At 35.0% G+C, this 15,024-nt stretch overlaps 1 protein-coding gene across 1 annotated transcript in view; it reads right to left on the bottom strand.

The window, feature by feature from the left end:
- The window catches only part of RAB3C (RAB3C, member RAS oncogene family), a 140,446-nt gene that overhangs the window by 70,085 nt on the left and 55,337 nt on the right, over positions 1-15,024 (bottom strand). The window contains exon 3 of the mRNA XM_084305777.1: positions 3,800-3,918. Within this exon, the coding sequence (XP_084161903.1) occupies positions 3,800-3,918 (119 nt within the window). The remainder of the gene's footprint in view (positions 1-3,799; positions 3,919-15,024) is intronic.

Below are 15,024 nucleotides of genomic sequence, written 5' to 3'. Positions count from 1 at the left end.
ACTGTCTTTCACCATTTTGTCTAGACCTATAATTATTATTTTTTTGTTTGTTTTTGAATTTCAATACTGTAAATAATACGTTCCATCTTTTCTCCATCATGGAAAAAGGTTATGCAGGGACTGAGTGTAGATGTATGAGCCACTCCAAATATTTCACAAAGAAAAATTAAATAACAAAAAATCCTGTTAGCTGCACAATTCAAATACAAATTGCTTTGGAAATCTAGTGCAAGAAAGCATTTTGCCTCTTTATTTTTTTCATTTTATTCTAGTTCTCTCTAAAAATTGAAAATGTATAATTAAAATAACGTTAGTTTAGAGAACAATACCAGTAAATGCACTGCAGAGATAAAAGTAGGTGACTGGTTCTTCTTCAGGAGAGCTAGCTAGAAGACAAGCAATACTCTCTAAAATCAATATAAAGAAATAAATTTAGTCGCTGAAATAGATTAAATCTGATTAGAGATCTCAATAGAGACATGGAAAAGGGTTGTAATCATTAAATTGGGACATAGCTAGTGGGGTGTTGCATGAATTTTCTTGGAGAAATACTCTTTTCTCATACCAAAAAATCTACGTAGGTTACAACTTTTGTTTATCTGTCATCTGTAATCTTTAAGGTTTTTCATTTTACTTAGTGAAGGTGAGATACGAATGTTTCCTGAAGTATCTGCAGTATGGTTAGGAAAATTATTGGACTCTCAAGTCTTTCAGCCAGGCTCTAAGACAAAACACTTTCTCAATCTCACACACTGGTAGAAAAATTTTTGCCTGATGAACTGTTGCATATATTGGCGTTAATAGGTTTCAATAAAAATACAAACATTGATTTTTTTTTCTATGTAAAATGTTAATGATCTGATTAGATATATTCTTTCTCACAGCTAAACAAATTGATGCTGACCTAGGCATGGGATATTTGTAAATATGACAACCCATCTGTTGTTACAAAACAGAGATGCCATATTTCAGATTGAACACATTTTATTTTTTTTTTCAACATGAGTACAAAAGCTTGAACAAACTGATTTTAAAGAACCATGAACTCCTTTATTCAGATCTAAGAGGCACCTGGAAATTCGTTGTCCTAAATGTAATGTCATTTCTAGATGAAGCCCTAAAGCTGATGGATTTTGAGCTTGGATTTGGCCCATTGTGCACATATATAAAATGGTACCACTGCCATCAGAGGCACGTTTATCACAGGGAAAAAGCCTTTTAAGCCCCACAGAGGTTTTAAAGCTCCCACTCATTCTCTGTCCTTGTATCTTTCACAAATGCAGACAAATGTGCACAGTCACGTTTCATCCCCTGCAGCATTGGTAACTGTGAGTTTTCTTTAACTTCTCTTTCATTCAGAAGCAAGCTGTAGTTCTCTGATTGTTATCAAAACTGCAGTATGGATTAATACAATCAATTATCGACTGTGAGATTGGAGGAATAAAACAGAGAGGAAGAACAGCAGGGCAGCAACTGGGATCATGAAATTAGAAATGAAAATAAAAGCAAATCTATGTCTCATCCGGACAAGTGAGACACTCTGCCTGTCTGTCATCCTTTTCATCATGCAGATGACTCCTCAGTAGCTCTAGGCATATAATCATGCAATCCCCTGTCCACCAAATTTCTACAGCAGCTGTCAACTGTTTATAAAGCTTCTAGTTAAAAATTATGGAAAATCATATTTCACAAACCTAAAAGCTCCATAACTTTTAAATATTTTCTTGTTTCATTTTACAGTGAGTTTTGCTTTAATTTGTATGAAGCCTAGTTATTTTTCACTGGAAAAGAAGGAGTGGCAATGACAATAGATTTAGGAGGCTGGAAAACAAACAGGTGGGGAAATTAATAACAAGTACTCATATTTACAGTTGCTATAAGGAAACCTTTGTATCAGAGGAATCTAGATAATACATGGCATACCATATGGTTTGCCTAGAGATGAGGCAATGAGATTTGCAGATTACAGCTGGTCACCAACAGCCATTATCACACAGATAACCCAGTGCTTGAATGGAATTGGCCCATTGACAAGGGATAGCAGAACCAAACCATGAAAAAGCTGCAGCTGGCAGGCCCAGGAAGCAGTGGTGCTGGCTGGCACACATGCAGGGTCAGGGGTTGAGGGTGGGTTCCTTTGTTCTTTGGTTTTGCTAAACTTCCACAGCAGCACCTACAAATTACAGCTGCCGACTATTAGGTAGAAGAATCTGTTTCATGCTGTTGAGCAGAGCAGTACTTGCAAATGTATAACATCAAGCCCTCAGCATGATACCTTCAGCTTGTACAAAAGGGGTAGAATATCCCCTAGGCATAACAAGTTACAGTGAACAAACCTGTCTTCCACTTTGAGTATCATGCAGAGTCTCCTCTCAGATAAATTCATATATCCAAAAGCTAGTCATCTGATCTATACTAGTCATATAAGTTCATCGATTCTCTAGTAAATAGAAAGAAATTGCTTCATAAAAGCAATTCAGCGTAGAGTTGTATGGACAGCAATGAGAAGGTAGGACACAGTCTGGAGTTGTCCATTTCCATTGGATGAATGACTACCTCCATAGTGCTCAAACTAGACATGTTAGGCAACACAAGATTTTATTTCTTGTACAGCTAAGGTTCTTGTCAAGCTAAGTTTCTCAGTTCTTATTTTCTGAGTGCTGAATGGCCAGATTCAGCATACCCAGATGAAGAAAATATACAGGTGTAGAGAGAGATGCTGCTCCATGGGCTCAGTAGTACTTTCTTCCACAATAATAAGTAGAAAAGTGTGAAAGAAAGAACGTTTTTTATCAGAGAGTCTGTGGCTAGGCAACAATTCCCATTAGAAACAGGCATCATAACATCATTGCCTTTTAATTCAAATGTAAAATGTGTTTTTGACCTTGCATGTCCTGAAAATTGTATATATTGTAATATTTTGTAATATTGTAATTTTTATTGTAATATTGTAATATTTTTAATTGTAATATTTTATACTCTTATACAATAAAGCACATCTTAAAAGAACAAAAAGAGCCAAAGAAATATACTGAACAATCATGCAAACTCTGAACGAAATACTCTCTCAAACATGATTTTCCCATGGTAACAATGTGTAAGAAAGCACAAAGAACACATGTGACAAATGCAATTCATATCACCCAGAGCACTGCTAGGAGGCCCTCAGATATGAAAATAACTCTTAAAGGATAAGAGGAGACAGCTGAGAGTAGCTCTAGTTTTCCTTTTTGGTCAGCTTTACTTTAAAAAAGCCTTAAATTGTTTGGATCCTGGTTGATCCATACCTAATTAAAATGACATGCTGTTATAGAGACAAATTCAAAAAAATTTGTTAATACAGGTTCTATCCATTTTAGACTCTGATAAACTTTTATCATCATTTTTACACTTAAGCCACATGAATGAAAATGTAATGTCTAACCAGCTAAGTTTAAAAACAACATTAAAAAAAATAAATCAAATGACAACCCCACACACAGAATCCCATTTCTTTCTGTGAACTATGGAAACATTTTCTGGTATCTTATGAATTATTCTCTGTTAGCATGTTGCTGTTTTTAGTGGTATAAATACATCAACTGACATCACAGAAAATACAATGGTTGCTAAGAATCAGAAGTACCACATTTTAAAGCATTCACTGTCTTTCCACAAGAACAAAAATCCTACCTTTGGGTATTGGAATGCTTGGACATATCTGGAAATAACTATTCCAAAATAATTCACACTATCACAACAGGTAAGTGATACCAAACATTCTCTTTGATATCTAATATGAGATCCAAGTTTTACTTACCAATCCTGCACAGCATTGAAAGACTCTTCATTCGTGATGTCATACATTAAAATGAAGCCCATTGCACCCCGGTAGTAAGCTGTGGTAATTGTTCTGTATCTCTCCTGACCTGCTGTGTCCTAAAACAGTAACAGAGAAACTTTTTACATACTGCAGACAAATTGAAATACGCATTATTAAAAAAAAAAAAAAAAAAAGAAAACTACAACGATGATCATTGTACAACTCTGCAATCCCCCTCATAAAACTAACCAACATGGAGAAAATTGAGGATAACAGGAAAAAGAATTCTGCTTCAGATCAAAATAGGAGGAGTATGTCCATTCTGCAATGAGGTGAGAAGAAGAAAGGTATGGCACTGTGTCAGGTACTGTACCAGAAGTATAGTACCTGACAACTGAATTTTCAACAACCTGAATTTTGGGTGAGAACCTTGTCTCCTGCCTCTGCCTTGGACATTCCCATTTTCACAGAGGTGAGAGGTAAAGTCTCATGCTCTGGAAAAAAACTGTGACAAGTCAGCATCCTTAAGACCTTCACCATAAGATCAGTATGGTTTCTGATGTCTGGGGTGCCTGGCTAAAAAGGCAATGTCTACTTGTTCCATTCTTGTGGTTTTAAGCCATTGGTGCTCATGCCAACTTTAGAACAAGTATGGATTTGTGCAAAATAAACACTGACATACTGTTCTTTTAAAATAAGGATGATAGCTGACCAAATAAATAAATAAATACATAAATAAAGTCTGATAGCAGTCCCTTGCCACAAACCAGTTTTCTTTCTCATTCTCTGTATCTCATCTTCCTACCTATAAAGCCGTGAATTTAAGTTTTCCATTTTCCTACTCCTTGCTTTTCTTATTTCCATTAGGGACCATCAAGGCAGGGACTACCTGTTACTACTACATTTAGATGCAACATCTAGCATAGCCACCTATCTGTAATAAGATTATGAGACACCATCAATATCTAAATTAAAAGTATCCTGTTGCAAAATGCTTATTTGTCATTTTTAACCATAAACATTAAGAGCTTTAGATGAAGCATACATAACATTTCAGTTTAATCCTGTAACTCTAATAAATCAACTGAACATCTTTAGTTTTAATGCACTTTGAATCATAAATTCATTATTTCAGATTTTTTGAGTAGATAAGAACTAGTTTAACATACAATAAGAACAAATTTATTTAATTTGTCTTCCTACTGAGAGAGAAAGTTAATCTGTGGTAGACAGTGTTTTATTTGGATTGTTTTCTGAAATGGTTTCTGTTTTAGTAGTATTTAGTATGAAGAAGAAAAAAATAGTATGAAGACCGAATAGTGGAAAGAAAATAGTAGAAAGAAAATAGAAGAAAGAAAAGAAAAAGAAGAAAGGAAATAGTAGAATAAAAAATAATAGTATGAAGAAGAAAAAAAGATTGAAATGGCAACCTTACATTTCATTCATCCTTAAATTAGTAAAGGAAAAAAGTAGATTCTACATACATCAAAAACTACTTACAGAAAAAGAAATATCTTTTTTTTTTTTTTCCTTTTATTTTTGGAGATGAAAGTTTTACTTAGAGTATATGGATTCAGTTCATTCTGGATTACTGTTGCTACCGCCTTCAGTGCTCCAAGACTGACAGTTTTATGGAAGTTAAACCCTAATAGGTCTCATGAGACGTGCTGCCATTCTGTCTGCAAAAGGCCAGATGACCCTAAACTTTTTCTGTTTATACTCTGAGCTGGCCAAGCCTTTTTAACCTGTGGTCTGAAGGCAGGATAGCTGCATTAACATAACTGCTCCCAATTTTTCTGATGGTATTACTAAGGTATTAAGACTCTTGCACTCAGACTGTGTGTATTCTAATACTTGGAGATCATTTCTTTCTCAGTAGGTTATACTCTGTAAATAAAAGAAAAGTATCATTGAAATGTCAAGTAAAATCATTATTAGCAGAAGAATTATCACTTTTCATTACCTAAAACCTTGTCTTTGTATTTCTTTTATGGAGTAAATTTTACTCTCGCATGTTTTGCCAGCTTCATTTATTTGATTTGATACTAGGGAAAAGAGCTGGGAGAGACAGAAGGAAAACACAGCCTGTAGCAAGCATACAGCTTTACTGTACAGAACAGATATGATTTACAAACAACTTTTGGCAGTGTCTATCTGCTTGTTTGTCAGTCAGAGGCATGTGTGGTTGGAAATATGACTGTATGACAAGCTGAAATCCACCATTATTGAAGTAAATTTTATTTTGCTGTGGGTGATATCCACTGAAGCCTGTCTGCATATAAGGGTGAACAGCTCCAGCAGCTGAGCCATAAGCCGGTGAGGCTGCCTATCCCAAGACACATACCACTTTCTATAGAGTCTTAAGGAGATTTTGTATAGACGTAGTTGTTCTTGATTACAGAGAGTAAAAATGAGTGTAAAGGAAGACAAACCAATATGAAAATTTCTTAAATAATTTTGCACAGAGGGAAACAAATCTGCAGATGAGAACATTAGCATGGACTGACTTTGGGAGAGGAAATGCTGGACCTAAGCATTTGGTTAAACTTCATTAAGGAAGGAACTAGGTATTTGGGGTTGTTCTTAACACAGGTACCTGTAGCTAATGCTTTTATAAAGAAAAAGTTTTTCTTATGTGCTATTTCAGCATACAGCATAGAAAGATGACCATGAACAGGGTAGAGATTATTAGGTTCACATATCGAATGCTCCTGTTGGCAATATTAACAATTCACCTGCTATAAAGAATTGAATAAAATTGTGACTGGCTGAATGTACAAATTATGTGCTGGAACGTTTATGATTGTGTAAGAAATGAAATGAATATTAGCAATAACTTTTACCAAAAGTTTTGTGTTTCACACACTCATAAGCATGCTTGTATTCTGACTAGAATATATTCTCAAACACCCTAAAGAAGGCTTCCTTTTATAGTACTGCTAAGGAACAAAAATATCATGTCTGAAAATACAGCACACTGGAAACATCAAATAGTTAAATATTATATTTGATTACAATGATTTAATGTATTTGAAACAAATAATACAATGATATTAATGGCTTTTCCCTCGGTGAGCTTTCATTCGTATGGAAGAACTGAGCAGAAAATATTTTTCATATTTCATTGCATTTATATCTGTAACTCACTGAGATACTGGTATGTAGTTGAAGAAAGCCTTTTCCACTTCAGATCTGGGTACTGACTGCTATTTTACCTTATTTATTTTTTGTTTGTTTGTTTGTTTGTTTGTTTTCCCAAGACCATGGAATTTATCTGATGACCATCTTTTTGCCTTTATATTCTGAAATATAAAAAGTCTGCATTTTGCACTTTTATTTATTTCTAAGCAAACTAAATAAAATAAGCCTGAGGAAGAATAAAATTTGACCTATTACTAAATGACATTTTAACCAATGCAGTTCATTTCCATCTTTGATGAGCAGAAAATAAGACATAAATCATCTCGGGGGCCTGTTCATTCATGTAAATAATATCTGATAAGGACAGGTCTGATAAGGTTCATTAAGGAAGTAGAGTAGACAAGCAGAAGGGAATGAATGACAGTGAGGGAATGACAATGATTTATGAAAAGTTTTATGCATGGGCGACAAAAAGAATTATTTTACAAATCTTAAAACAAAATAAAAGGGGTCTCAACAGCTGCAAGGAATTTTCAAATAATAATTAAAAAATATAGTAAAATAAAAAAAATGTATTCATAAATTGTTTTTAATAAAGTTCCTGCAATTCCATTAGCTTCTGGTTAGGTGACAAACCAAAGGTCTGTTTAGTGACACAATCTTAGTGTTTTGTTTTTTTTTTTTAAAAAGACATCAGATCTTAAACATTAAATCACAGAAAGATGAGACTTAGTGGAAGTAGCACTTTACAATGTGCTAACAAACAACACGTGGCCCTGCATGTTTGGAAGACCTGCACAGTTTGGCCTTACGTACTCTGACGTTTCTGGTATGGGTTGAATTTTTTGTTGGTAGTGATTTTGTTGTGTTTATGTTATTCTTTCATTATTATTATTTCCACTTAAAATTGAAATAAGGTATTTACAATTTTTTTTATGCTCCAGATCCTGACATGTGCCCTCTTCCCCATGTCTGTTCCAGTTCTCCCTTCCCATTTATTAGAGGGGGAACACCCTTTGGCCTTTCTTGACCAATGTACCTATAGAATCCCTTCTGTAGCTACATAATTCCAGATTACCTTGGCTGTTCATTTGAGTTAAACTTAAAACTGTTAAGCTGACAATATAACAAATACATCAGTTATTTTTACAGTAACCACATGAACAAGGATTTTATCATGTGCTTCTCCCCTGAAACTACCCTTGAATAACTGGGAAATTTCCTACAGATTCTAGTGCCATGCCATAGAAGCTTTAGCGTATAGGGAATTCACCATTTGCTGACAGAACTGCTCCCAGAAGAATGGAGAGTTATACAATAGCCATCTGACCAACTAGAAACACTTAGTAACAGTGATATAGCTGGCACTAAAATAACCAGTACTGCACATGAAGTTAAGCATTGATGGGGTCAAGAAAGTCTCAAAACAGAAAACAAAAAAAGCCATATTTCAAGATAACGATCTTGAAAATAATAACCATTTAGGCTTGCAGTGCTTAGTTAGCTGAGCTAACTTGGCAGAGGTAAATCCTACCGTCAAGACCTACTAAGGCTGACTTCACCCAGACTCGGCCATGCTAGCACATACACTTTGATTATACCAATGATTGTAAGCAATGCATTTAAATCTGGCCCTTTCTGAATTCATTTGCTGAGTGTGTGCACTCCCTCTCTCCCTTGCCTAGCACTGCGCCATGGAACAATACTTTATGTGAATAACTTCCATGTGGAGTTAATCATTAGTAATGCAGACAGTTTTGAAGGTGAAAGCAAACAGTATTTGGCAGCAAGAACTTTTAATGAGTCTGTCATTACAGAATTCAGTCTGCAAAACACAAACTGATTTTGTAGCATACCCGAGGGACTCTATGCCTCTGCATTTCTGTCTTGTATGCTAAACATACAAATATCATTTTAGATCCATCTCACCACACTTTAAGTTTTACTCAAATCACAACGAAGCTTGTGCCAGAAAACTAGCAGCAGTGGAAGAGGATTTCTTGGACAGTGTCTATATCTCTGCTGCACATCCACAACATTTGTAGAGTGGCAAACAGAAAGATAAAATTAGAAATATGAATTGGGTAAATTCTCATTGTACAGGTCAATATTTTCTGTGAGCTAACAAAAAATTGGCACAGCAACCAAGAACTGCAGCTCCTTTATGAATTTCATGTTTCTTTCCTGCCATTGCTTCCTAAAGGTATATTTACAAGCTCCATCAAAGAGATTGTATGTTTCTCTAATTTCTTCTATCGATAAATAAAAAAAACTTGATGCAATAAGTGAATGAAAATACCCAGACAGAGCAAATGTGGGTCTATAGCCGACACAACTGAGAAGGACATGAAGGGCAACAAAAGAGAGGAAAGATGCTGGAGGAAGAGGAGCAGACTATCTTGGGGGCATCATTTCTCAACAGATCTTCTAACAGGAAGTGTTAGGAATGCAGAAACACACACCTACGAACATTTACAGCGAGGAATGGAAAACAGTTCAAAGCAGTTTCTTTAGCTAAGGTATGCACAGAAGACACAGCACAATGTATTGCCAATTCAGCCTTTGAATATGTACCCATCTAATGTCTGCATCTCTTTCCAGACTTCTAATGGTTTAGTTTTCCCTGGACTTATGTTCTTTTATATGTATACTCTATGTATACTGTATGTATGTATGTATACTATATGTATACTGTATGTGTATGTGTTTGTATATTTATAAATATATATATATATGTATTGAAAGCAAACATTTGTAACTTAAAAAGCCAGCTACTCAGTCTGCCAGTACACATCTGCTAGGACTGTAGTCCCTATAACTCACACCAAAATCACAGTTGGCAGTTCATTCATATGTGAGGGATGCAGGAGCATGGCAGGGGCAGCTGGAAATAAGTGGGGCCAGAGCTGAGAGGAGAGGCATTATTCCAAATGGGCCAACAAAATGGGTCTAGGAGGGTTGTCCTGGCAGGCAGAAGGTGGGTCAGAGATTATCCTAGAGGAATAGTTTGGCTCCCAGACTGTCCAAGCCAGGGTTGTAAAAGTACTTTACTGCCCAATTTGCTTTCCCTCACAACATCCAAGCAGCTGGTGACTGTTGCAGAAGTTTATTTCCTTTTAAATTTCCTATTTTTCTTCTTTCCTGTTCTTTCTTGTCTCTCCTTCTCTATTTTTAAGACTTGCATGAAGCTTTTCACTCTCTGCAGTTCAGCTACCACTCCTTCCTAAAACATAATGCTTAGGAAGTCCCTGGCGTTACTGCCTCTTTTCTAGCTCAGTGTAGCTTGACCTCAGCTACTATTTGTTCTGGAGTCAAGTTTTGAGCCCCTCTGACATTTTCACAGCATGTCTCGCTCTTTCCCTGCCATGAACTGCAGCTTTTTCCTTGTCCTGTTTTCACTTTGTGGCCAGTCATGTTCTGGGGGAAGTGATGATCATTTCTTCTGGTCCTTCTTCCCCATCTTTGAACACATTTTATAAAAAATCTGTCACATCAGTGGGTCCTGGCTTCTCTTCAAGAGTAAAACAGATTAATTTGATTTAAGTATCATTTTCTATTTTTACCACATATTTTAAACTTGTTTCATGTTGGGGCTTAAGAAGTATTTTTTTCTCTCTGGAAAGACTTGGGTTTAACTTTCAGGATATATTTTTCTTCTATTATAAACTTTAAGTTCAGCTTCAAATATGTATGGCGGAAATCAAGAATTTACAAAATGTTATAATTCACACTTCATGCAATAATGAAGGCATGTTTTCTGAGGAAAATTAAAAAGCAAATTATATCAGAAACCAGCCTTTTTCTGATGAAAAATCAGTGGAACAGCTTTGTATTTATATTGTCATTTTAATTACATGTAAATCAGACTCTACAAATTTCCTCATATTTTTCAGAAAAAAAATAAGATAACAGAGAGCCATGCTGAAAAAAAAAAAAAAAATGACATACAAGAAAACCAGCAAAGCTTTGATAAGGATCTGTCTTTGCCAGGCAGCTGGAAAATCATGTGATAGTGTTGTCATATTTGTTTTTTAGAGCTCCTGCTCCCAGAGTCCTGTGACAAGAACAATTTCTGTTTGTTTGCTTGTTTATTTAATCTTTGTATTTAGTATAAAGATGTAGCCCTGTGCATAATGAAGTAGAGGCTTTTAATATGGATTGGAATTACTGTACTAAGAATAAATTTTTAATAAAACCGAAATCATTCAGGAATGCTGACACCTAGCAATGATTTCTAGCAAAGCTTGAAAGGCCCAACACAACTTGCTTTTCAGTGACAGGAACACATAAAAATTGTTGTATCTAGAATATTTCAAGAAATTGTAATCTTAGAAGTCTGACACTGAGACACTCTACCTACAGTCTTTAGACTCAGCAGTAAGTCTCCTTAGCCTCCAGGAGTGTACTTGCTTCCTCTGAAACTGCTCAGTGGTCATCATACAATGGAGTAAAGTTGCAGCAACTCAGTCCCAATGATGTGAGACTTATTCATATTAGTAACATAAGAAGCAGAGCTATTTCATGCATAGATGAAGGAGAAACTAAATAGTCCTTGTCTCCTTCTGCTTTAGTAACTTCTGTTTGGTATTTGTAACTTGACAGTGTTTCAGAACTGGCTCTTCAACACAAAAAGCTTAAAAATAAATTAAAAATAGGTGTGTTCCTGCCTTATGATGAATATGTTGTTCATTGTTTGTTTGTTTGTTTGTTTGTTTGTTTTTGTTTGTTTGTTTTTTTACAGCTCTGGTAAAGGTTTTAAAATTTTGCCTGATCTCCCACCATTTTTGAAAGGCATTTACCTTTCATTTAGCAGTGAAGAAAAAAACAAACAAACAAACAAAAAACACTGGGCTAAAATATACAGTAAGAGAATTGGAGCCAAGCTGGCTGTTATCACACAAGCACACAAGCACAGGAGAGCAATGTCCAGGTACATTGGAATTCTGCTGTACCTTCTGCCGCTTCCCATTTCTATACTTCAATTATATACTTACCTTTTGTGTTAACTACTTCTCTCTAGAACCTATTTGTAAAATAGGAGAAATAAGCTTTCACCTTACTGTCTTGTCATCTGTCCTATTCTGCATCTTAAAGACAGCTCTCCCTATTAATATTCTTTACTGATATTTAATTAACTTGCCCTTATTATTCAGGATGAGGTAGGCTCTATGGATAAAGTTTAACCAGCTATTTTGATAATAGCTCTATGTTAGTAGCTCATTGCACTGCACAAATTTACATAATACTGTCATCGTCTTACAATATTATGCAAATCCAAGTCTACTGGTTAGTTAACAGTACCTCTCAGCTATTGAGAGCTATGAACATAATTCTTTCCTCATGACAACACCAGGCTTAGCACATTTTTGTTCTGCAGGTTTTGTTTTTTTTTTTTTAGGAGCAGAGTTTTATAACTCTCAAAGATAAAAGTTTGAATTAGTGGTACAAAGGACATTCTTAAGCCATAAACCAAGCATGCTTGCCAGAAATTTTCTCTTCACCTCTGCTTTTCCCTGTATTCAAATCTGTTCCCTCATTTGGAACAAATTATAGGAAACTTGTCATTAAATATTAATAACCTTTCAAACTTTCCCAAGAGTAAAGAAATGTGTTTCTGTGCAGAATATTCACAATATATTCACAAAACACATTGAAATGGTCAGCAAAATTACTCATGTTTTTTACATAAAAATGCTTTAAATCTCATATACCTATAAAAAAGGAAAAAGGCATTCTGCAACACAGAACAAGTCACATTCCACTCATTTTAGGCAAGAAACGAAAAGTGCAGTATTTCTGGAAGAGTTCAGCAATGGCTTAAATTCAATCCCATTCAGAACTTTCATGAAGACAGGTATAAGCCAAAACTCAGTGCTTTATAAAAATTGCAGAATAAAAATACTGAACCACAATGTGGCTTGTACTAAGCAGTTTTCTTTCTGCCTTGCCAAAATAATGTTGCTTTAGAGCTGTCTGGAAGATTCATAATGTAGTGAACTTTGTAGGTAACTTCTCTATCATCTCTTTCTATAGCAGTGGCAGTATACTGAGACTTAAAAAGAGCACCAGTGACTGCCAGAGAATACTTGTCTTCTGGGCCAGACATCAAAGACACATGAAGACATTCGTGTAGCTCTTGGTATATCAATTGTTAGGCAGATATTTTAAGATTTTAAGGCTTAGATTAAAAAAGAGCTATGTTTGTGGGACAGTCTTCATCAAACTCTCCTTTTGTTCACTCATTTTTATTTCCTTTGACCTCCAATGGTCTGTCATTACCAAACACTCCCTTAATATGTGACTGTGTTAGATATTTGAACTTCAACTTAGTTTTTTATTCTTTCCCCTTCCCCTTCCCCTTCCACTTCCCCTTCCCCACCTCCTTTTCCCCTTCCCCTTCCTTTGGCTCCAAAACTTTTAGAATTTGAATGACTTCTCTAGTTTTTTCAAAGCTGATCTTTAGTTATCAACTTTTACAGGCTCTGGAAAAATTTTCCCTGGCTTTAAATTATCCCTGGCTTTAAATTATTTTAAATTATTATACTTGTGGAAACATTAAAAGGTCACATCCTGCTTATCAGAAAGATACCTCTGTCACCAATATACTGCTACTACTATATATCCCTAGGTAGGTCATTTTGGGAATCTTTAAATTGTATTGAAGTCTCCAAGAAAAAAAAAAAAAGTCTCATCAAAGCGAAATGTAATTCTTAGATAAGCCAGAATCACTACTAAAATCTCTTCACCAAGGAAAAAAAAAAAAAAAAAGGTTAAAGGTACCAAATAGAAACAATATAATCTAGTACACATGGTTGGGTAGGGTAGTGGGTTTTTTATTGTGAGTAGTTGTTGTTGTTTGGTTGTTTGGTTCAGTTTGTTTTTTGTTTGTTTGTTTATTTGTTCCATTGGTTTGGTTGTTGTTTTTTGTTTTTATTTTTTGAAAATATACTTTTTATGCTAAATGCCTCTGTGTTCTCTTGCTTGTCACTAAGCCATTAATACCCCAGCACCAAAGCTGTTGACATCAAAGGGTTATACACAGAACACTGTCCTAATGTCTTGGCATTTGATGAAAGAAACATAATTCAAGAGACCATAGGTGACTATAAAAAGGAAATACTTATTTATCCTGAAAACATCTCAGCATCTCAGCAGCTGACATAGTTTATCACATATCAGCCAACCAAAATCTTTATGTTGTTCCAGTTTAAGACTGTAAATTATTAAAGAGAGGTATAAAAACGAAGGTAAAAATATCAGGTGTGATTAATCTATGAATCTCACATTATTTCAAGTATATTATCCATGCATTCTCTTCATTGGGAGATCTGACATTAAGTGGTATAATTAAACTAGATTTAAGCTAAACTGCTTTACAGTTTGGCCTCTCCGTTTTTAGCTCAGAGTGGTTGAGAGTTATGTGTTTAGCATATGTATAATCATATTTAGCAATTCTAATGAACTCTGTAATTTTAAGCTCAAATTTTTAAGAGGAATACAGTCTCATCAGAAAGCATTATTAGCAGACCTATTGACCTATTAATATGTCCTGTTTGCTCTAAGGAATGAGAAATTTAATCTTTTACATATTGCAGTTATTTCTCAGTTCTGGTAACTACAATGGATGGTGGTACTAAATCTGGTGTCAGTACTAGCATTATGGTACAAACAGCTGTTTGTATTGGAAGGCGAATTCAAAACACATTATCTCTTTCTATTGCTCATAAATGGTCACATTTGTTTCCCCTACGTTTTTCTCCAAAGTAATTCTGAAATAATTAGGAAGCTTTTAACAGATCAGTATTGAGTATAAGCAATATTGTTGTAAGCTAAACACTGAACATCCCCACTATAAAAAGAGTCAATAGAAGAAATGCAGTGATGTTATTTCCTTTATCAATGCAAAGCTATTTTATGGGTTTGGACACTTTTTTTTTTTTTTTTTTTTTTTTTTGTGTGTGTGTCCCTAGGTGCTATAACATCACACACATAAAAAATGCAATGTAATTTTTTGTTAATAAGGATTTGGATTTGGCCCTACATGTAAACACCTCTGATAAAAGTCTCCAAAAGGGATCCTG

The sequence above is a fragment of the Netta rufina genome (genome assembly GCF_964035555.1).
Source record: "Netta rufina genome assembly, chromosome: Z".
NCBI classification, from domain to species: Eukaryota; Metazoa; Chordata; class Aves; order Anseriformes; family Anatidae; genus Netta; species Netta rufina.
Note: the sequence above shows the minus strand (reverse complement) of the source record. Positions and strands in the feature narration are given on the sequence as shown.